Source organism: Gopherus flavomarginatus, chromosome 7 (genome assembly GCF_025201925.1).
Source record: "Gopherus flavomarginatus isolate rGopFla2 chromosome 7, rGopFla2.mat.asm, whole genome shotgun sequence".
In the NCBI taxonomy this organism is placed as follows: domain Eukaryota; kingdom Metazoa; phylum Chordata; order Testudines; family Testudinidae; genus Gopherus; species Gopherus flavomarginatus.
In genome coordinates this window covers 91,028,659-91,052,708 of record NC_066623.1, presented here as the reverse complement: position 1 = coordinate 91,052,708, position 24,050 = coordinate 91,028,659, and the positions used below count along the sequence as shown (strand labels likewise).

Below are 24,050 nucleotides of genomic sequence, written 5' to 3'. Positions count from 1 at the left end.
AACACAATTGGGCTATACATTTTAAGAATATTTTGTCGCCATTCAGGTAGAAAAATTGTTTTGCTGTGAAATCCATGAAGCTATGCTGACTCTTTCTAATTCATTTCCTCCATGTGTAAATGGGAATAACATTATCTTTCTTCCCCTATTTGTCTGTCTTGTTTATTTTGACAGTAGGCTTTTTGGGTAGGGACTGTCTCTAACTATATGTGTGGACAGTGCCTAACACAATATGGCCTTGACCTCAGTTGGGGACTCTAGATAGCTCTGGAATTCAACTACTACTAATAATGATGATAATGACTTATTGTCATGCCTCTCTATTCCATGGGGAACACAAGGCCTTCACCACTACCTTCCATCTTTGAGTTGAATTAAAAATAATAATACATTTTTCTTACTGTTATACTTGCATTTGTAACATCTTTTCTGTCTTTTTAGACTAAGAAGAATGGCTGATGTCAAATCTAGATTAACACAAGATGAGGTAGAGGAACTGCAACATCTGTTGGGGAGCAGAAGCTTCAGTCTTCTCTATAAAGCAAGCGTCCATGGTTACAATGCTTCTATATTTCATGCCAAGTGTGATGCACAAGGGCCAACTGTAGCAGTAGCATATAATGGAAGTGGTTATATTTTTGGAGGCTTTACGTGTCAGAGCTATGTTTCATCTGGAGGGTACATAAGTGACGAGAAGGCTTTTCTCTTTAGATTAAAAGGCAAAGAGGGAGTGCTTAGCCCACTAAAAATTCCTGTTAAAACTGCGTCAGGTGCTATATATGACTATAGTTCCCTTGGCCCTAATTTTGGTGGTGGGGCACTGCAGTTGTTGAACCAAAATGCCGCAGCAGCAGCAACAAGTTGTAACAACAACTACACATACAACGTTGCTGACCTGCATGGAAATGATCTAGGCCTTACAAAATGTGAGGTGTATCGAGTTGAGGTAAGTTGATATCAAAAGAGAAAATGTTTAGTGAGGAAATTATAGCTTCCTACTCTTAATGTTATATGTTCCTTTCCTCTAGATATTAGCAGTTTCCTGGAATCTCCATGGAGGAAGTTTACATGGACAACTGAGTAAGTTAACTGTTGCAATATATCACTATAATGATCTGTGGCCGCCAAATACTCTGGTGATGCGAGTTACTTTAGGAATTAACTAGATGGGGCTAGAATAGACAGATGTGTTGTTGAGGTGTATCTTAGGTAGTAATATGGCACCTATGACCATCGTGTCTGAGCACCTCTCAATCTGAGGATAAGTACAAAATGATGATTTCAGAACAGGTCAAACATACAAGTGAAATTAATGTCTGAACCAAAATAAGCTTAATGAAGAGCTATGCTTATTCCTAGCCACAGTGAGTCTGCTATGGCAGAGATTTAAAATACATTGCAGAGGATTACAGACCATAATCAAGCAGCTATTCTAAAGATTAACTATCTTTATGCTTAAAAAGGTTTTCTGAATATCTAAATCTCCCTTGCTGTGGATTAAGTCTGTTACTTCTTGCCCTGCCTTTAGTAAGCATGGAGAACAACTGATCACCCTCTTCTTTATAACAGTCCCGTTATCAAGTCCCTCCTCAGTCTTGTTTTCTGAAGTCTAAATAGGCAGAGATTGCTTAGCTTTTTCTTATAGATCAGATTTTCTAAACTTTTCATCATTTTTGTTGCTCTTCTCTGGACTCTTTCCAGTTTGTCCATCTTTCCTAAATTATAGTGCCCAGAATTGGACACAGTACTCCAGCTGGGCCTCTCACCAGTTCTGAGTAGAGTGGGAGAATTACCTGCTGTGCTTTACATTTGATTCTGCTGTTAACAGAGTCCAAAATGATATCAACCTTTTTTTGCAACTGCACCACATTGTTGACTCTTGTTTAATTTGTGAGGCCCTGTAACCCCCGAGCTCCTTTTCAACAGTACTACTACCTAGACAGTTATTCCCCATTTTGTAACTGCCCATTTGATTTTTCCTTCCTAAATTTAGTACTTTGCACTTGTCTTTATTAAAGTGAATTTTATTAATCTCAGACTAATTCTCCAATTTGTCGAGATCATTTTGAATTCTAATTCTGTCCTCCAAAGTGCTAGCAACCTCTCCCAGCTTGGTGTAATCCACAAATTTTATAAGTGTACTCTTCACTTAATTATTCAAGTCAGACCCACCACCAACTCCGGTGGAACCCCTAGATATGTGCACCTAGTGTGATAGGAAACCCTCAATAAATGCTCTTTAAGTATATTCTTTTAACCAGTTTTGCACTCACCTTGTAATTTTTTCAGCTAGACAATATGCCCTTAATTTGCTTATGGGAATGTCATATTGGATTTTGTCAAAAACCTTACTAAAATCAAGATACATCATGTCTACAGCTTCACTTCTGATCCACTGATTATGTTGGCTTGGCATGATTTGTTATTCACACAGCCATGTCGGCTATTTTTTACCTTTCTGTTATCCTCTAGATGCTTACAAATTGATTGTTTAATAATTTGTTCCAGTATCTTTTCATGTATCAAAATTAGACTGACAGGTCTGTAACTCCTCAAGTCCTCTTTGTTCCTCCTTTTATGGATAAATACTATGTTTGCTCTTCTCCATTCCTTCATCCATCCTCCCTGAGTTCTCAAAGATAATTGCTAATGGTTCTGAAATTGCTTCAGCTATTTCCTAGGGTGAATTTCATCAGGTTTTGCAAACTTAAATACATCTAACTTATTCTTTAACCTGTTCTTTCCATTTTGGTAATGTTCCTTTCCCTTTGTTGTTAATATTAATTGTGTTAAGTATCTGGTTACAAATTTATCTTTTTAGTAAAGACAAGCAAAATAGGCATTAAACATCTCTGGATGTCATCTGTTATTAGCTCTCCTTCCCACAAACTAGTGGATCTATATTTTCCCTTGTCTTTCTATTGCTCCTAATGTATTTATAGAACTTCTTTTTATTGCCTTTTATGCGGGTAGATTGATCTAAATCACCAAGTGGAAAGTCGTGATTTAAATAATCCATTTGAATCAATTTCAGTTATTTTCTAAAGAAAGGTGCATTCTCATTGGTTGATATAACCATTAAAACATTTATTTAAAACTAAATAGAGGCTTTATACTAGATTTGGTTCATCTTTTTGCTACCTGGGCAGGTACACTATAATTATATGCATTTATTTATGCACTATATAGCTTAACATTTTCAAAAAAACACCAGAAGTACTTGTGGTACCTTAGAAACTAACAAATTTATTTGAGCATAAGTTTTGGGGCCAAAGCCCACTTCATCAGATGCATAGAATGGAACACATAGTAAGAAATATATATACATACAGAGAACATGAAAAGGTGGAAGTTGCCATACCAACTGTCAGAGGCTAATTAATCTATTTCCTCATGTTAAGTATCCTCACACCTTCTGGTCAACTGTCTAAAATGCCATCTTGATTATCACTGCAAAGGGGTTTTTTTCTCCTGCTGATAATACTTCATCTTAATTAATTAGCCTCTTAGTGTTGGTATGGCAACTTCTACCTTTTCATGTTCTCTGTATGTATATATATATTTCTTACTATATGTCCCATTCTATGCATCTGATGAAGTGGGCTGTAGCTCACGAAAGCTTATACTCAAATAAATTTGTTAGTCTCTAAGGTGCCACAAGTACTCCTGTTCTTTTTGCGGATACAGACTAACACGGCTGCTACCCTGAAACTTAATATTTTCAGATTTTTATTAATTGTACATTTTTAGTATGTTAGAAAATAGTGAATGATATATTGCTTATTTACTACTCTTGTACCATATTTATAAAGTTTGACCTCAAAAATTAAATGTTTTCTATCTGATATTTTCTTTATATAGAAAAGCAGCCTTTAACTCAAAGTTTTTGACGGAGATTCATGGATTCAGCATGCTAATTTTTTTAATTAAATATTTTAAGAGATTATACATTTAGGCTTTAGTATATTTTGTATTAATTTCAGATTTCATTTTAAACAGGTTTATCTTTAAAAAGAAAAACTTATAATTTAAATATCAAAATTTAAATAATCCACCCTGCTTTAATGTCCATTTTTAGGTGTAACTCATGTTATGCCTTAGGCTTTCTGATTTTGTCCCTTGTGCTACTCTTCTGTACTCATCTGTAGCAATTTGTCCATGTTTCCACTTTTTGTAGGATTCTTTTTTGATTTTCAGGTCATGAAAAAGCTCCTGATGGAGGCATATTGGCCCCTTACTATTCTTCCTATCTTTCCTTCACATCTGGGTAGTTTGGTGCTGTGCATTTAATATTGTCTCTTTGAGAAACTGCCATTTCTACTTAACTTCTTTCCCCTTACATTTTCTTCCCATGAGACCTTACCTACCACTTCTCTGAGTTTGTTAAAGTCTGCTTTTTTGAAGTCCATTGTCTTCATGCTGCTGCTTTCACTCCTTGTCCTTATAAACATGAAATCTATCATTTCATGATCACTTCCAAATTGTCTTCTACCTTCAGATTTGCAGCCCATTGCTCCTTGTTATTCAGAATTAAATCTAAAATAGTTGCCACTTGGTTGTGTCATAACTTTAGTCCCAGATTTGGACCTTAGCGTCCAAAATATGGGGGTTAGCATGAAAACCTCCAAGCTTAGTTACCAGCTTGGAGTTGGTACTGCTGCCACCACCCAAAAAATTAGAGTGTTTTGGGGCACTCTGGTCCCCCTGAAAAACCTTCCCTGGGGACCCCAAGACCCAAATCCCTTGAGTCTCACAACAAAGGGAAATAATCCTTTTCCCCTTCCCCCCTCCAGGTGCTCCTGGAGAGATACACAGACACAAGCTCTGCGAATCCAAACAGAGTGACTCCCCCTCTCCGTTCCCAGTCCTGGAAACCAGAATCACCGAGTCAATCTCCCTTCCCCCCCCCAACCCAGAGGGTATGCAAAGTCAGGCGAACAAATCCAACACACACAGATCTCCCTCTGACTCCTTCCTCCCACCAATTCCCTGGTGAGTACAGACTCAACTTCCCTGAAGTTTCCCAGTAAAGAAAACTTCAACAGGTCTTAAAAGAAAGCTTTATATAAGAAAGAAAGAAAAATACATACAAATAGTCTCTCTGCATTAAGGTGACAAAATACAGGGTCAATTGCTTAAAAGAATATTGAATAAACAGCCTTATTCAAAAAGAATACAAATTAAAGCACTCCAGCACTATATTCATGTAAATACAAAAGAAACAAACTCTTTGGTACTCACAACTTGGAAACAGAAGATTAGAAAGCAGAAATACTTCTCCAAAGCTCAGAGAAAGCAGGCAGACAGAAAACAAAGACTCAGACACAAACTTCCCTCCACCCAGAGTTGAAAAAATCCGGTTTCCTGATTGGTCCTCTGGTCAGGTGCTTCAGGTGAAAGAGACATTAACCCTTAGCTATCTGTTTATGACAGGTTGCTTCCTTCATTGTCTGAAACAAATATGGTCCCCAGCACATTCAGAGAACTTGCTGGACATTTTGTGCTTTGCTGTCTTACTTTTCCAACGGATGTCAGGTTAGTTAAAACACCCTCCACGAAAGAATGTTGTGCTTCCACTAAGCATATATGCTGTACGTAGTTATCTGTACAGGATGTTCTGTCAAAGATGCCATGTGTCAACAGTGTAAAAAGACATTTCTATAAAACATGCCACAGTCCTCACTTCAGAAATCAGGAACATGAAGTCACAGTGCCCGATGTTATAACCATGAGCATAGAGAATTGCTGTTCACATCCTATTCAGAAACTCCTTTGCTATGTTGACAGTTGCACACCTAGAAAACACTCACACTCCAATGACTGCATGCTAGATGTTGGTCCAGATGTGTCAGTTCTGTCTGATTCTGCTTATTTGCTATGTTTTCACAGTGCACAGCTTACAAGACCTAAGCTGCATTTTGTGGTTTACGGTACCTGAGGCTGGTTACCAGAATACATGTGTAATGCATGACAACTTGTATGCTCTGTATACATATGTTGTGAAAACGGATTAACCCTACCCTCCTAATAGCTTTTAGTTTACTTCGAAACCTATTTGAATGAATTTAACTTTGCTGCCATTCCTGTGACAGAGCCAGAACATTGCAACAGAGATTTAATTCCCCTGTGACATTCAAAGCAACTATTGTAGGCAGCATTGGTTTAAAATTTTTTCAAAATTTTTAAAGATGACCACTGATTTAGGGTACACAGATTGACTCACCTTAGGGTAGATTTGTATATGTGCTGTGAACCTGAATCTCCCATTGGCTTCAATAGGAACTGTGGGTACTCAGCACTTTCTGAAAACCAGGCCCTAGGTGCTTTAAATTTGGCACCCAAAATAGAGGACTCCATAGTTAAATATGCATTCCATATGTGATGTCAGCACTAAATCCTGAGCATAAAGTGGTTTGACTTTGTGTCAAGATCATACTCTCAAAGAGATCTGTCTGTTCTTCAGTTTCTCACTATATTCAAAAGCACCATTGCATGCTCTTTGCCCATGTTACCAGGATGCTCTCAAACTCTCCATTGACATGTGAAGGGGTGCATGTCTTGATTCTACCTGATGTGTCTATGAGACTACCCTGGAGATTTATGGATTTGCAGGAATGAACCATAGCTAGGAACTTCACAACATGATGCCTGGTGTGACACCATCAACCATGGTCACTCTGGCTGCTGCAATGGTCCTCAGTAGACTATGTACATAAGAACATAAGAACGGCCATACTGGGTCAGACCAATGGTCCATCTAGCCCAACATCCTGTCTTCTGATAGTGGCCAATGCCAGGTGCTTCAGAGGGAATGAACAGAACACAGAAACGTCAAATGATCCATCCACTGTCATCGACTCCCAGCTTCTGGCACCCAGAGGCTAGGTTCACTCAGAGCATGGTGTTGCATCCCTCTCCATCCTGGCTAATATTCATTGATGGACCTAGCCACCATTCACTTCTTTTTTGAATCCTATTATAGTTTTGGCCTTCACAACATCTCCTGGCAAACAGTTCCACAGGTTGACTGTGCGATGTGTGAAAAAGTACTTCCTTTTGTTTGTTTTAAACCTGTTGCCTATTAATTTCATTGAGTGACCCCCAGTTCTTGTGTTATGAGAAGGAGTAAATAACACATTCTCATTCACTTTCTATACACCAGTGAAGATTTTATAGACCTCTATCATATCCCTCCTTAGTCGTCTCTTTTCCAAGCTGTAAAGTATCAATCTTTTTTAATCTCTCCTCATACGGAAGTTGTTCCATACCCCTAATCATTTTAGTTGCCCTTCTCTGTACTTCTTCCAATTCCAATATATATTTTTAGAGATGGGGCAACCAGATCTGCACAGAGTATTCAAGTTGTGGGCATACCATGGATTTATATAGATGTATTATTATTTTTCTGTCTTGTTCTCTATCCATTTCCTAATGGTTTCTAACATCCTGTTAGCTTTTTTGACTGCTGCTGCACATTGAGTGGATTTTTCGGAGCACAATGACTCCAGGATCTCCTTCTTGAGTGGTTACAGCTAATTTAGACCCCATCATTTTGTATGTATAGTTGGGATTGTATTCAACGTTGAATTTCATCTCCTATTTTCTTGCCTAGTCACCCAGTTTTGTGAGATTCCTTTGTAACTCTTTGCAGTCTGCTTTGGACTTAATTATCTGAGTAATTCTGTTTCATCAGCAAACTTTGACTCCCCACTGTTTATCCCCTTTCCCAGATCATTTATGAAAGTGTTGAGCAGCTCTGATTCAAGTATAGATCCTTGGGGGAACCCCTGTTTACCTCTCTCCATTCTGAAAACTGACCATTTACTCCTGTCCTTTGTTTCCTATCTTTTAACCAGTCACTAATTCATAACAGGACTTTCCTTATTATCCCAGGACTGCTTACTTTGCTTAAGAGTCTTTGGGAGGGACCTTGTCAAGGGCTTTCTGAAAGTCTAAGTATACTATATCCACTGGATCACCCTTGTCCACATGTTTGTTGATTCCCTCAAAGAATTCTAATAGATTGGAGAGGCATGATTTCCCTTTACAAAAGCCATGTTAACTCTTCTCCACCATATCATGTCCATCTGTGTTTCTGATAATCCTGTTTTTTATTATAGTTTCAGCCAATCTGCCTGGTACTGAATTTAGGCTTACCGGCCTATAATTGCCAGGATTGCCTCTGGAGCCTTTTTAAAAAATGGTGTTACATTATCTATCTTCCAGTCATCTGGTACAGAAGCTGATTTAAATAATAGGTTACATACCACAGTTAGTAGTTCTGCAATTTCATATATGAGTTCCTTCAGAACTCTTGGATGAATACCATCTGATCCTGGTAACTTATTACTGTTTAATTTATCAGTTTGTTCCAAAACTCCTCTAATGACACCTCAGTCTGGGATAGTTCCTCAGATATATCACCTAAAAAGAATAGTTTAGGTGTGGGAATCTCCCTCACATCTTCTGCAGTGAAGGCTGATGCAAAGAATTCATTTAGCTTCTGTGCAATTTAGCATTTAGCTTCTCTTCCTTAAGTGCTCCTTTAGCACCTTGATTGACCAGTGGCCCCACTGATTGTTTAGCAGTGTGTGTTTGATGATAGTTAAAAATGGAGTATAGGGAAAGATGGGGAATATTTGCAGTTTCCTAATTTCACTATGCCTATATGTAGTGCAAAACGTGCTGTGATCTCATGGGTGTTTAACACTATGCATATCTTTTTGTCTTAACAGAGAAAGAGGGAAAATAATGGAGGAAATCAGATCTTACAAACCTTATTTAAATTCAGTGCCACAGATTTGGATTTTGAGTCTTGGTCCAGTTGAAGCTGGGAAGTCCAGTTTTTTCAACTCTGTGAATTCTGTTTTCCGAGGTTATGTGACAAGACAAGCCATAGCGGGATCTGATAATGCTAGCGTGACAACACAGGTAAATATTTACTTCTAATTAAACAACATCCAAGCTAAATCACAGTCTCTTAGTTAAAAATCCACATTCCCCCACCTCACTAAATGGAAAATCCAAAGATGGTCTATGATTGCCTCCACTGAATTCCATGCATCTGCTTGTGATGAGAAAGGCATTACTCAATATGGTTAAGAAATAGTAATCTGGCTTTAAATATTCATTTTTCAGCGATGTCTTTCTATACTATTTTACTTTTTTTTCCACCTTAATAGTACAGGACTTACCCAGTTAAAGATGGAAGCAATGGCAAGCCTCTGCCTATTATCCTCTGTGACACAATGGGAATAGAAGAAAAATCAGGAACAGGTCTGGAAATTGATGAAGTGTCCAACATAATAAAAGGCCATGTTCCTGATAGGTACCAGGCAGGATTTCAACAAATTCTGTGCAGTTCCTTATTAGACCCAGTGATATCTTTAAATGTTTCTTTATATGTACAAATATTATATCTTACATTTAATTATTGTGGAACAAAATACCCACTGTCCTCATTTGTACAGTGAAAGCTTATGAATGATGATCACAGGTAAGGTGTATTTGAAAATGAATCAACTATGGAAAGGTGTTTAGGCCTGGTTCTCCGCTCTCCTGCACCTTGTGTAGTCATTTATGCAAAGTTGATTTAAATTGCTATCTACCTCTCTGCTTGGGTAGCGTTTGGTACCTATTTTGTACAGGTACAAGCCAAGTTGATCTGGTTGAAATATTTTGAAGAAAAAGGTTTTAAATAGAAAAATGGACCTTAACACCACATCTCCCTCAAATTTCTGTTGTGTTTTGAATTTTTTTGTTTTTCATTAAATTATTTCCAAGATTTTTTTAGCAAAAATGTCATCAATTCCATTATTGAATGGTTCTCTAATTTATTTTTTACTGGAAATCTGGTTTTCAGGAAATAAGCATTTTTAAATATATTTTTTATGATGAAAAATGAAGAATGGATTAGTTTGGTGAAACAGAAACAACGTTGACATTTTGAATTTTTTGAAAACATTATTTTAAAACATTTTTCACCAGCTCTAGAAAAGAGCAACTTCCACCATATTCAAGCTTAGTACAGAGCCTTCTCATCTGGTCATTTGTCTCGATTACTAGATAGTTGCTGCCTACAAACCATTCCAAATATTAACTGTTGTAATATGCAAAAGATGTAGACTTAGAGTCTCCATTCCGTATGAACTGAGCTTGTTACAGGAGCAAAGATGGAGGGTTAAGGTTGTTGTATGATTCTCATCATTGTAGTATCTCGGCCCCTCACAAACCTTAACAACCCAGCATAGGTGTGCACAGCACATTTCATTAGGATGTGCACCCAGGGAATTTTTTTTTTTAAGGCGAACATCATAAAGGTTGGGGTGCGGGAGGGAGTGCGGGGTGTGGGGGGGATGTGGTGTGTAGGAAGGGGCTCAGGGCAAGAGACTGGGGCAGAGGAGGGATGCGGGGTGTATGAGGGTGCTCAGGGCAGGGAGTTGGGGGGCGGGGTGCAGGAGGGGTTCAGGCTCCAGCCCAGAGCTGCTTACCTGCAGTGGGGCACTCCCTGGCTGCCTGCCTTGGCCCCATGCTGTGCTGCTCACCACATCCCTGTGCGGTCCCTGAAGGGGGAGCACAGGGCTCTGCATGCTGCCCTTACCATGCCTCCAGGACCGTACCTCCCCTGAAGCTCCCATTGGCTGCGGTTCCCCATTCCCAGCTAATGGGAGCTGCGGGGGGCGGTGCCTGGAGCAAGGCATGGAGCCCTCTGCCCCCCACCCGGAGGCCTCAGGGATGTTCTGAGAGCAGTGCGGGGCCTGCGGCACCACAGGGGGCAAATCCTGCAGGCTGGATCCAAAGCCCTGAGGGGCTGGATCCGGCCCACGAGCATTAGGCCTGGGCACACCTGGCACACCCCATGCACATGCCTGTGCAACCCAGTGAGATATAAAGTGTTATTAATCCCATTTTTAAAATATGAAACTGAGGAACAGTGATTAATTATCTTGGTCAATGATATATTGGAAGCCAGATAATCCCGAGTCCTGGTTTTATGCTTTAACCACAAGACCAATTTTCCTGTGATTTATTTGGTCCCACTTTATATTAAAATTCCATCTATAAATGGTTTACAAAGAAGTAATAAATGAAGAATGTTAAAAGCATGTTACAGTACTGAGCAGCATGTGTAAAGATGGTTATAAGCACATGAGTAGATGTTACAGATGTTTATAAGCCATGGTTATGAGTAAATTTTTGATGGACTCTACAACAATCAATTAACCATTTATTAAAACATCTGTTCATAATTTATTAATGCTTGATAGATGGAACCTTAATAAAAAGTGTGATTAAAAACACACACACATACACAAGTAATATGTCAAGAATTCTTTTTAATTTCTAGAGCTGTCTTTGGTTTCATTTTTACTTTTCCACAAGGGATATAAATTCAGAGGATCTCTGTTGACTTCAAAGGAGTGACTCTGGATTTATACATGTTTACAATAACAGAGATCAGAATCTGGCTCTGTCATAACTTAGTCCCAGATTTGGACCTCAGCGTCCAAAATATGGGGGTTAGCATGAAAACCTCCAAGCTCAGTTACCAGCTTGGACCTGGTACGGCTGCCACCACCCAAAAAATTAGAGTGTTTTGGGGCACTCTGGTCCCCCCAAAAACCTTCCCTGGGGACCCCAAGACCCAAATCCCTTGAGTCTCACAACAAAGGGAAATAAACCTTTTTCCCTTCCCCCCTCCAGGTGCTCCTGGAGAGATACACAGACACAAGCTCTGTGAATCTAAACAGAGGGACTCCCCCCTCCCCGTTCCCAGTCCTGGAGAACAGAATTACCGAGAGTTAATCTCTCTTTCCCCCCTCACCCAGAGGGTATGCAAAGTCAGGCGAAAAAATCCAACACACACAGATCTCCCTCTGACTTCTTCCTCCCACCAATTCCCTGGTGAGTACAGACTCAATTTCCCTGAAGTTCCCCACTAAAGAAAAAACTCCAACAGGTCTTAAAAGAAAGCTTTATATAAGAAAGAAAGAAAAATACGTACAAATGGTCTCTCTGTATTAAGGTGACAAATACAGGGTCAATTGCTTAAAAGAATATTGAATAAACAGCCTTATTCAAAAAGAATACAATCCAAAGCACTCCAGCAACTATATTCATGTAAATACAAAAGAAACCTATAAATTCTATCTGATCTTTTCGTACTTACAACTGGAAACAGAAGATTAGAAAACAGAAATCACTTCTCAAAGCTCAGAGAAAGCAGGCAGGCAGACAAAGACTCAGACACAAACTTTCCTCCACCCAGAGTTGAAAAAATCCGGTTTCCTGATTGGTCCTCTGGTCAGGTGCTTCAGGTGAAAGAGACATTAACCCTTAGCTATCTGTTTATGACAGGCTCTCTGTCTGGAAGAATTAGTATTAGACTAAGAATTGGGAAATCCTGAATTTAAATCCTGATTTGATCATTCCATCTATGAGTATGTGTAAATCATTTTCCTCCTCTGAATATCAGTATTCCTTTCTGTAAAATGAGATAATAATACTTGTCTCCCTGCTCCAAATGGGTATTGTAAGAATCAGTGTTTGTACAGCTCTTTGAATCTCCAATTCTTTAGAAGTGCTACTTATTATTATAAACATTTTTTTTGCAGTTTAATCCAGCTGCCACCCTTCGTCCAGATTCTCCAGGCTATATCAAGACCCCTTCTCTGAAGGATCAGATTCATTGTTTTGCATTTGTTATTGATGGGTGCAAAATTGAGATTCTTCCTGAGAAACTGGAAGACAAGCTGAAACAGCTTCGAAGAAAAGTGAACCAGTTTGGTATGTTTTATGTCTCCTAATATCATGGAACTGAATGAAGTGGGCATGCCCAAGAGGTGATCTGACTTTCAAGCCTGAGCAGCTTGAGTCATTAGGGGCCTGAAACACTGCTAGGAGCCAGGCTTATCCTTGGTCTGGGAAGAGAAATAACCACATATTGTACTTGAGGGTCACCCAAGATTGAGTGGGATTAATGCACTCTGATGGGACAGACCCCCAGTCTGATGGAAGTATGGGCACTGCAATGGGCTTTTGTGTGGTAGGAGAACAGAGGAATTCCTGATCACCTCCATTGTTCTCCGCTTTTTGGTTTTACAGTGTGCCCTATTGAGTTTCTGCTTCTCAGTACAGCAAAGCCCTCCTGTTGACACAGACCACTAGAGAAACAGAGCTGTGCACTAGGCTTCTATTACTCTTGGGGGAATTCTGCACCAAAAAATTAAAAACTCTGCACACAATATTTTAAAATTCTGCAAAATTCTTCATTTTTATTTGTCAAAACACAAATAAACACAATATAATCAAACAGTTTTAATTATTTTAGTACTTTATTTCAAAATACCTGTCAGTAAGTGTGTCTGTAATAATATAGACAATAAAAAAGATTCAGGAAATGTTTTTTGACAAATAGATTCCTTACTAGGCATATTAATACAGAACTCTGAGTAATAATTCATTTAAACTATAGTACAGAGCCGTATTTCCCACACCCCTCAGAAGCAGTGCAAAGGCTTTGGGAAGTCAGGGGTAACAGAGGAGCTGACAGAGAGGGAAGTGATTGATGGGAAGGACCCTAGGTATGAACTTGGAGGGTTGTTGGGTATGGGTGGGAAAAGTATGGAAAAGGTTTTTTTGGGGAGGGAGGAGGACAGGAAGGGATTGTTAGGGAGCAGACCCTGGCTGACTCCTCACCTCCCCCATTCAGTCAGGCATATCTTTCCCTGTCTCTATGTGTCCCTCCATCCTCATTCAGAAACCCATGCCCCCATCCCCATGTGGCTCTTCACCACTTCCCCTGCCCCAGTGTGTCCTCCCTCAATAGCCCTTATGAACCCCAGTCTGTCTCCCCATAGCCCCTGTCTCCTGATGTCACCCAACAGGCACTGTGAAGAAGGCAGACTCCTTCTCTTCTCTGTCAGAGCTAGTGCTGGCCAGGAGTGGCTGCTGTGTTCTAGCTCCACAGCACCTTCTGTTGTGCAAAAGGTGGAACTGCAGTAACTTTTCAGTAGAAACTATTTTCTGGAAAAACATTTTTTTTTAAAAAATATGTGCCAGAACATGAATATGCGTGCATGAAGTGGCAGTGAATTCCCCCAGGAGTAAAGGCTTCTAGGAATATATCTTACCAGGAAATATTCACTTTGATTTCATTAATTACTTTAAAAATACATATAATCCAAGGCAATAAAACCTTTCAAAAAAGGAATAGATGTAACATTGTTTCATTTAGCAGCTGCCATGTAGATGGGATGCAACAAAAAGTGAAGAGAACTGAAGAATGGGAGTCTTATGCTTGCAAATGCCAGTTTACACCATTAGCTCTTGTGATTGTGTTTGGACACAACACCTAGGGCCTGATTTTCTGCCTACATGATATGAGTCACTTCCATAGGAGGGAATAGACAGAGACATAACCTATGGGGGTGAAAGTGGGCCCCAGTTGTGCTATTGAACTCAGCTAGGTATGTCATGTTTTCTGTGTCCCTTGTTTGGAGTAACTGAATTCATTGCACTGAATCTCAGCCCCGGCAATCTTCCCAATAAGGTGAGTGAGTCATTAGGTGTGTTGTCAACTGTACTGGGGGAATAATAATCATTTTGCTTAAAAAGCATCTTCTCATCGAGACAATTGGGGTGCTGCCCAATAACTGTTCAATTAATATTAATTTAATAATCTTTATTTTTAATGTTGTTGTGCAAAACCAAAACACTTTCACCTTATGTAAGCAGAAGCAGCTGCAATGAAGAACTGATGGGAAATTAGGTGTAAAATCTTACTCATTTTTTTGGTACAGGGATCCGACAACTGGTTTTGCTAACTAAAGTGGATGAAATTTGCTCTACTCTTGAAGATGTCAAGTGTGTGTACAATAGCAAAGCTGTTGAGAAACAGGTGAAGTATGGTATTGTTGACTGTGGTGCTACATATTAACTCAGTTGCCTTGAACAAATCAAGGTATTGTGATACTCTGCTTCTGCAAAACTTGCATCCCCGCGCATTCCTACACACATTCTCATTCTTGTCTTGTAGGCACAAGCTCAAAATATAACTAAATTTAATACTTCAGGTTTTGGTTACCTCTGAAGAATAAAACTGTATAACAGCAAAAGATGGAGGGCAGGTCTACACTACAACTGGGATTGATGCTCTGAGATCAATCCACCAGTGGTCCATTTAGCGCATGTAGTAAAGACCTGCCAAATCGACAGCAGATCGCTCTCCAGTTGAAGAGTAAGATAAGTCGATGGGAGATTTTCTCCCGTTGACTCTTTGTGGTGTAGACCCCACTGTAACTCGACCTAAGTTACGTCGACTCCAGCTATATTATTTATGTAGCTGGAGTTGTGTAGTGTAGGTCGACTTACCACAGTAGTGTAGACAAAGCCAGAGATACCAGAAACCTCATGAAAAATTAAGGGCCAGATTCTTTTGCTGAACCCCACTTCATATAAAGGAGCTGGAGTCTGGCCATAACTAGCCAGCTGCAAATTTCCCCTGTTGTGAATAGTTGTAAAATGGGGGAAAAAAAAAAGACAGAGTTTCTGCACCAATTAGCCTCTCCATCCTGGCATTGGAGACACTTCAGGGGAGGAATTAAGTGGAAGGGGGCCCTGTTCTGTTGCCTTCTATCTTGTATAGATATTCACTCCTGCGCAGAGTGCTTGTAAAATGCTGTCATTCTGCTTTGGTAAAATTTTACACCTACTCTGCACTCTCTTTACACAGCCATAAATGCTAACACAAGGTGGAAAGTTGTGGAAAATCAGAGGCTGGTGGTGGTTTGCAGTTCCCCAATACTGAGGCTGGCCTGGGGCTGATTCAGCCATCAGCAATTCTCATAGGTATTTAGGCACATAACTTCACTGATTTCAATGGGAGTTAGGTGCCTAAATACCTTTGAGGAATGTGGCCCAAGTGGCCATCTCCCAGTCAGGCATTGCCAAGAGGAATAGCCAACTCTATGCCATTTTAAGACTTCACCACCTGGGGAATCCTTAGCTTAGGACAGAAGTTCTCAAACTCTGGGTCCTGACCCCAAAGTGAGTCACAACTCCATTTTAATGGAGTTATCAGGGCAGCGCTAGACTTGCTGGGTTCCAGGGTTCAAGCCCAAGGGCGTTAGTCATGGACAGTGGGGCTCAGGCTGCAGGCTCTGCGCCTGGGTCTGAAGCCCTGGGGATTCAGCTTTGCCTTCCCACTGAGGGCAGTGGGGCTTGGGCAGGCTCAGGCTTCGGTCACCACTCCTGGGGTGTGTAGTAATTTTTGTTGTCAGAAGGGGGTTGTGATGCAGTGAAGTTTGAGAACTCTTGGCTTAGGGAGATATGATTGCTTTCTATGGGGGAAGGGCTGTCAGAGAGCTGAGTGCACCTCCTTGACTCTGTGGGCTGGCCTTAGTGTGAACCATGGTCTAGGGGTTCAGCACAGCAAAGCAGAGCTCTGCCTTGGTCCCTCCCTGCCTCTGAGATACTCCCCATACTCCTGCATCTCACACGACACTGGGTCAGGATGTGTGCGGGAGCATGGTTCCGGAGTAGCTGGCTTGTGTCAGTTTTATATCAGCGAAGAGCTATTCTCATCAGAATCTGAACTGCCTAGTTCTGACCAAAATCCAGTACAAAGGAGCTGGATTGGTATAGAGAATGAATCTCCCTGTATCTATAGAGGCCAAATATCGATTTTAGTGGAATTATACCAGAGATGACTCCTTAGGGGTGTTCTCTCTAGATCAGTGGCTCTCAAACTTTTTTTTTTTTGTGGACCACTTGAAAATCGCTGAGGATCTCAGCGGACCACTTAATGATCTTTCCAGATGTCTTTTGTACTGTTAGCTAACTATTGTAAAGTGCTTTGGAAAAAAGCGCTATATAAAAAAAGCTCCTTAATTTACGTTTTTTTGTTCTACAAATAAAAGCACACAATGCATATTTTAATGTCAGTAATCTGACCCTTCTAATATAATGGATGTGCCCTCTCTCCCCCGCTGTCACAGTCCCCTAGCTGGTGCTGGGAAGGAGAGGAATTTCCCCTGCCGCGGCAGCCCCGAGCTGGGTCTGGGAAGGAGGAGGGTCTCTACCTCTCTCCTCCACTGCAGCAGCCTCCAAGCTAGGGCTGAGAAGGATGGGGGGGGTGTCTCCCTCACCACAGCAGCCCCAGAGCTGGCACTGGGAAGGAGAGCCATGTCTTCCTGGCAGTGCAGCCCTGGAGCTGGGAAAGTCGCCCCTTTCTCTGACCACCACAGCCTTGCACAGCCCAAATTCCATCCACCCCCTCTTCTTACCACGTTGCCCCCTCCCACCTACCCTCTATTTCCCCCAAGTGAAGCCCCCTATTCCCTCCTGTGCGGCTTCAGTAATTAGGTGTGTGGCCCTTCATTTTGTTGTGTGCGGCCGCCAAGGCACGCACCTTAGAGGGAACTATCTGCGGACCACCTGAATGGAGCTTACAGACCACTTGTGGTCCATGGACCACAGTTTGAGAACCTCTGCTCTAGATCATTATGAAGGAAAAATAGCCCTGTGTTCTAGATATCACCTCTGAGATTAAATAGAGGATTTTGGCCTCAGTTTATGCAGTCAGTTTCTATTGGTGAATTTGCTAAAGATGAATAAAATAAAGTGAATATGGCCTTTAACTGTAGCTGCATTACAGGGTATGTCTACACAATGGGATTATTCCGATTTTACATATGTAATCAGAGTCAGGATAAGATCTACCCTGACATCTGGTGGAAAGAATTTCAGAGAGTGTATTTGCATAGGCACGCCTACCCTATCCCAGACTGTCGAGCTGTGGGACTGCTTGGTGACAAATGACTCACCCTCATTTGGGTGTTACTTGCTAGACAAGGGACGTGTGTTCCAAAACCCAGTGACTTGAGAGAGGCTAGGGACAGGTATCTGTGCCTGGTGGTGTAGTCTCCTTGTGGAGCCAGAAGCACCAGTTCCACCCCCTCCTCTCTCCACTGTGGAATGTCAGAGTTGATTTTTTTTTTATTCCCTCAAGAATCTAAATACAGGTTACTGAGCTGAACTCACTTTGGGCTAATGGTGCACTAGCACTGGGGCTCCACCACTAAGAGCTGAGATCACTAAGAGTTGAAATCACTAAAGAGCTGAAATTACTGAGCTGAGAGCACTGAGTACTGTGCTAACTAGTGGAGGAGCCTGAAGCTATACTGTGGAACAGAGCAGCTGGCGGAGTGGAGCAGTTGTGGGGACAGCTGGAGGGGATCACGGGACAGCTGGTGGCAGTGGAGCGGCTGGCAGAGTGGAGTGGCTGTGGGACAGGTGGAGCAGCCCACAGAGCGAGCGGAGCCGAGCAGTTTGCAGAGAGAACTGGAGCAGCTCATGGAGCAGAGCAGCTGGTGGAGAGGAGCAGTTTCTGAGGACGGCTGGAGGAGCACGGTGGAGCGGCTGGTAAAGCGGAGCAGTTCGTGGAGAAGGCAGAAGCAGAACCCACGGAGAGGCAGGGCAGTTGGCCCTGGACCACGTAAGGTGCCCCTTTCTACCCAGGCTGGGGGGAGGGACCTCTACAGATAAACTCTTGAACTCTGGGGTGGCATTGACCAGAGACTTTTGGGTTGTTGGACTTTGGGGTGATTGGACTTAAAACCCTAAGGGGAAAAAGGACAGTGCCAAACGTTCTTGGAGGTGGGTTTTTGTTTATGGTTTGTGTTATAACCCTGTTTGTGGTGTTTCTCCAATGGGATGCCGCATTGATTCCTTCCTTTATTAAAAAGATTTTGCTACACTCAGACTCCGTGCTTGCGAGAGGGGAAGTATTGCCTCCTAGAGGCGCCCAGGGGGGTGTGGTAGTGAGTGTCCCAGGTCACTGGGTGGGGGCTCGAGCCAGTTATGCATTGTGTTACTGAAACGGAACCCCTGGATACTGAACCCGGCCCTTGTTGCTGCCAACTCAGAGGGGCAGAAGGGTTACACATAAACCGGTTTTGTAAAACAGATTGTATAAAGTCGAGTGCACACGGCCACACTAAGCATATTAATTCAGCAGTGTGCGTCCATGTACCGAGGCTAGCATCGATATCTGGAGTGTTGCACTGTGGGTAGCTATCCCATAGCTATCCCATAGTTCCCGCAGTCTCCGGTGCCCCTTGGAATTCTGGGTTGAGATCCCAGTGCCTGATGGGGCAAAAAACATTGTCGACGGTGGCTCTGGGTACAGCCTCACCCCTCCCTCCATGAAAGCAGCAGACAGCCGTTTCGTGCCTTTTTTCCTGATTGAACTGTGCAAACGCCATAGCACAGCAAGCAGGGACCCTGCTCAGATCAAGACCGCAATCGTGGATGTTGTAAACACCTCGCGCATTCTTGTGCACTCTATGCTGAAACAGGACCTGCAAAGCCAGGCGAGGAGGAGGCGGCTACAGCAGAGCGGCGACGAGAGTGATGAGGACATGGACACAGAATTCTCTCAAACCGCGGGCCCCTGCGCTTTGGAGATCCTGCTGGTAATGGGACAGATTCTAGCCATTGAATGCCGATTTTGGGCCCGGGAAACAAGCACAGACTGGTGGGACCGCATAGTTTTGCAGGTTTGGGACGATTCACAGTGGCTGCGAAACTTTCGCATGTGTAAGCGCACTTTCATGGAACTTTGTGACTTGCTTTCCCCTGCCCTGAAACACCATAATACCAAGATGAGAGCAGCCCTCACAGCTGAGAAGCGAGTGGCAATAGCCCTCTGGAAGCTTGCAATGCCAGACAGCTACTGGTCAGTCGGGAATCAATTTCGAGTGGGAAAATCTACTGTGGGGGCTGCTGTGATGCAAGTAGCCAAAGCAATCATTAAGCTGCTGCTATGAAAGGTTCTGACTCTGGGAAACGTGCAGGTCATAGTGGATGGCTTTGCTGCAATGGGATTCCCTAACTGTGGGGGGGCCGATAGATGGAACCCATATCCCTATCTTGGCACCAGAGCACCAGGGCACCCAGTACGTAAACCACAAGAGGTACTTTTCAAGGATGCTGCAAGCACTGGTGGATCACAAGGGACATTTCACCAACATCCAAGTTGGATGGCCGGGAAGGGTTCATGACGCTCGCGTCTTCAGGAACACTACTCTGTTTAAATGGCTGCAGCAAGGGAATTACTTTCCAGACCAGAAAATAACAGTTGGGGATGTTGAAATGCCTGTAGTTATCCTGGGTGACCCAGCCTACCCCTTGATGCCATGGCTCATGAAGCCATACACAGGCAGCCTGGACAGTGGTCAGGAGCTGTTCAACTACAGGCTGAGCAAGTGCAGAATGGTGGTAGAATGTGCATTTGGCCGTTGAAAGGCGCGCTGGCGCACATTACTGACTCGCTCAGACCTCAGCCAAACCAATGTCGCCATTGTTATTGCTGCTTGCTGTGTGCTCCACAATCTCTGTGAGAGCAAGGGGGAGACCTTTATGGTGGGGTGGGAGGCTGAGGCAAATCACCTGGCCACTGATTACGCACAGCCAGACACCAGGGCGATTAGAAGAGCACACCATGAAGTGGTGCACATCACAGAAGCTTTCAAAACGAGTTTCATCACGGGCCAGGGTACGGTGTGACTGTTGTGTTTGTTTCCCCTTGATGAACCCCCCCTTGATTGACTCATTCCCTGTAAGCAACCCACCCTCCCCCTTTGATTACAGCTTGCTTAAGGAAATAAAGTCACTATCGTTTAAAAATCATGTATTCTTTATTAAAAAGTAATTATAAAAAGAGGGAGAGAACCTACAAGGTATCCCGGGTGTGGTTTGGGAGGAGGATAGGAGGGAAGGAAAAGGCCACTAAAAATATTTCAAAGTAATTACAGCCTTTTGGTTGGGCTGTCCACGGGGGTGGAGTGGGCAGGTGCACAAAGCCTTCCCCTATGCGTTCTTACACGTCTGGGTGAGGAAGATATGGAACATGATGAGTGGTGTGGGTGGTTACACAGGGTCTGCAGTGGCACTCTGTGACCCTACTGCTTTTCCTGAAGTTCCACCAGACGTCGGAGGCTATCAGTTTGATCACGCAGCAGCCCCAGCGTTGCATCTCGCCACTGCTGATCTTCCTGCCTACATCTCTGATCTTCCTGCCGCCACCTCTCATCTCGAGCGTCTCTCCTCTCCTCACGTTGGTCCCTCCTGTCCTCACGTTCACTGGCACCTTTCTTGTAATTTGATACCCTGTCCTTCCACTCATTCAAATGAGCTCTTTCATTGCGGGTTACTTCCATGATTTTCGAGAACATTTCATCTCACGTCTTTTTTTTCCTCCACCTTATCTGAGATAGCCTTCGGGATGGAGTAGGGAGGCTTGAAAAATTTGCAGCTGCATGAAGGAGGTAAAAAAGGGAGAGAAATATTTAAAAAGATACATTTTACAGAACAATGGTTATACTCTTTCACAGTGAACAACACTATTCACCTTACATAGCATATATGATTTCACTACAAGGTCGCATTTTGCATCTTAATATTGAGTGCCTGCGGCTCTGGTGTTAGAGATCTCACAGACGCAGGTCTGGGCACCAAAATTCAGCTTGCATGCGGCCATGGTAAGCCATTGTCTTTCGGCTTCTGCAGCCTTCATATACACAGTGCCCTCCTTTCCCAAATACCAAGCAAAGCCCGTTCAGTGCTGCTTCTTTCCTATTAACATGCAGCAGCAGAAACCACCCCCACATCCAATTATCTGGGATGATCGCTTTACCCCTCCCCCCACCACATGGCTGGTATCATGGAAGATCACTGCTTATCACCCCCCTTTCCCCCGCACCGTGTGGCTGGTAGCAGGGAAGATCCCTGCTAGCCAAACGCGAAAAAGCTCAGCTCCATTGCCCCCCTCCAATCCCCCGGCTTGGCTACCTGCAAGGAAGGATTTCTTTTAAGCAACAGGAAAACAGCCCAGTAGGAATGGCCATCTTTGTCCCCTTAATTAAATTTCTGAATTTCAACCAGATTACCATGAACGATATCACTCTCCTGAGGATAACACAGTGAGATAAAGAACGGATGTTGCTTGAATGCCAGCAATCACCGGCACAATACGCAGCTAGGCTTTGTCATGTAATGATACCAGATTACTATCTACATGCATGGCGTGGTCAAGTGTCCTACCATGGTGGATGGAATAAGGCTGCCTTGCCCAGAAACCTTCTGCAAAGGCTTTTGGAGTACCTCCAGGAGAGCTTCATGGAGCTGTCCCTGGAGGATTTCCGCACCATCCAATAACTGTACTGGCCGTGAATGCATCCCAAGTCCTCAGGGCAAATCAATCATTAAAAAAAGCTTGCTTTTAAACCATGTTTTATATTTACAAAGGTACACTCACCAGAGGTCGCTTCCATGGCTTCATTGTCTGGGCTACTGGCTTGGGAGGGCTGGGAGGGTAATTCCGTCTGGGTGAGAAAAAGCTCCTGGCTGTTGGGGAGAACGGAGTGCTGTGTGCTCTCTGCAAGCTCGTCCTCATCTTCCCCGTCTGCAGAATCCTCAGCCATGGCTGAGATTACCTCCCCCACCTCGGAATCCACGGACAGGGGTCAGGTAGTGGTGGCGGACTCCCCTAGAATTGCATACTGCTCAGCGTAGGAGCGGCATGTTTTCGGCCCTGCCCCGGACCTTCCGTTTGCTTCTTTGGTTTTCTGGTAGGCTTGTCTGAGCTCCTTAACTTTCACTCTGCACTGCACTGAGTCCCTGGTGTGGCCTTTCTCCATCATAGCCCTGGAAATTTTTTCAAATATTTTTTCATTTTGTCTTTTGGAACGGAGGTCTGTTAGCACAGAATCCTCTCCCCATATAGCGATCAGATCCAGTACCTCCGTGCGGTCCACGCTGGGCTCTTTTTCAGTTCTCAGGAGACTGCATTGTTACCTGTGCTGATGAGCTCTGCGCGGTCACCTGTGCTGGTGAGCTCTCCACACTGGCCAAACAGGAAATGAAATTCAAAAGTTTGCGGGGCTTTTCCTGTTTACCTGGCCACTGCATCCGAGTTCAGATTGCTGTCCAGAGTGGTCACAGTGCTGCACTGTGGGATACCACCCGGAGGCCAATATCATCTATTTGCAGCCACACTAACCCTAATCCGATATGGTAATACTGATTTCAGCGCTACTCCTCTCGTCGAGAAGGAGTACAGAAACCGGTTTAAAGAGCCCTTTATATTGATATAAAGGGCCTTGTTGTGTGGACGGGTGCAGCGTTAAATCGGTTTAACTCTGCTAAAATTGGTAGAAACGCGTAGTGTAGACCAGGCCAAAATGTAGTTGCTACTTCAGTTGCGGGATGGGTATGATGTGAAAGTAGTTATACCTTCAATATAAGAAAGTTTAAAGAACTAAAATATCTTCCACTTTTAATCTCACCAAACAGTATCTGTGAAAATCCTTGAAGCTTTTGCTTAGGTTCCTCAAGGAATAGAAAGATTGAAAAATTGTCGGGGAGCTCTTTAGCATAATCCATGTTGTGCCCTTTCTACAGATGTGGATAACTGCAGAGAAAATTGGAATCCCTCTTGCTCAAATTGTACCTGTTAAAAACTACTGCTCCGAGTTGGATCTTTCGTGCGATGTTGACATCCTATTACTGTCCACTGTGAGGCAGCTTATGTATTTAGCAGAAAGCTACCTTGACAATTTCCCTTTTGAGAAGCCAAAGGAAGAGCTCTAACCTTATGTTTACCTGTAACATTGGATATTTTATGTGCTAACCTTTTAAAAATCCTGACATCAGAAGTCAAATCTGTTGCTGCCCTGAGCAGATGCAATTCCATTGACTTGAGTGGAGTTGCACTTGCTTATGACAGTGGTGAATTTGGCCCAACAGTTCTATATCTTGTTATTGCCTACATAAGATTAATGGTATTTTTGCATGCACCAAGGGAAGAATAGATTCTCCAGCTTTCAAGGTGATATCTCTTTATTAAACATTCCACATTCTTTCTCTTCTCCTAACCTTCCAATCAGAGACAGCCCTTTCCACTAAAATAATTATTTGCATAAACCTTTTAAGAAGTTGCCTAAAGATATTCCTTCCTCCACATGAATCCGACAAAGTGGGTATGCACC

At 42.8% G+C, this 24,050-nt stretch overlaps 1 protein-coding gene across 1 annotated transcript; it reads left to right on the top strand.

Annotated features, from left to right (window-relative positions):
- The first annotated feature begins 446 nt into the window (after positions 1-446).
- LOC127056015 (interferon-induced protein 44-like) lies at positions 447-23,652 on the top strand. The gene is made up of 7 exons (XM_050963658.1): positions 447-950; positions 1,029-1,080; positions 8,736-8,931; positions 9,183-9,335; positions 12,615-12,786; positions 14,802-14,899; positions 23,464-23,652. Exons 1-7 carry the CDS (start codon positions 452-454, stop codon positions 23,650-23,652), a joined length of 1,359 nt encoding a protein of 452 aa, XP_050819615.1. The 5' UTR covers positions 447-451.
- The last annotated feature ends 398 nt before the right edge of the window (positions 23,653-24,050 follow it).

Bases quoted from the DNA above. Each gene is read 5' to 3' on its own strand.
- LOC127056015 (XM_050963658.1), top strand. From the start codon at position 452: ATGGCTGATGTCAAATCTAGATTAACACAAGATGAGGTAGAGGAACTG. The intron at 1,081-8,735 runs GTAAGTTAACTG...TTGTCTTAACAG, and splicing joins AAGTTTACATGGACAACTGA to AGAAAGAGGGAAAATAATGG. The intron at 12,787-14,801 runs GTATGTTTTATG...TTTTTGGTACAG, and splicing joins AAGAAAAGTGAACCAGTTTG to GGATCCGACAACTGGTTTTG.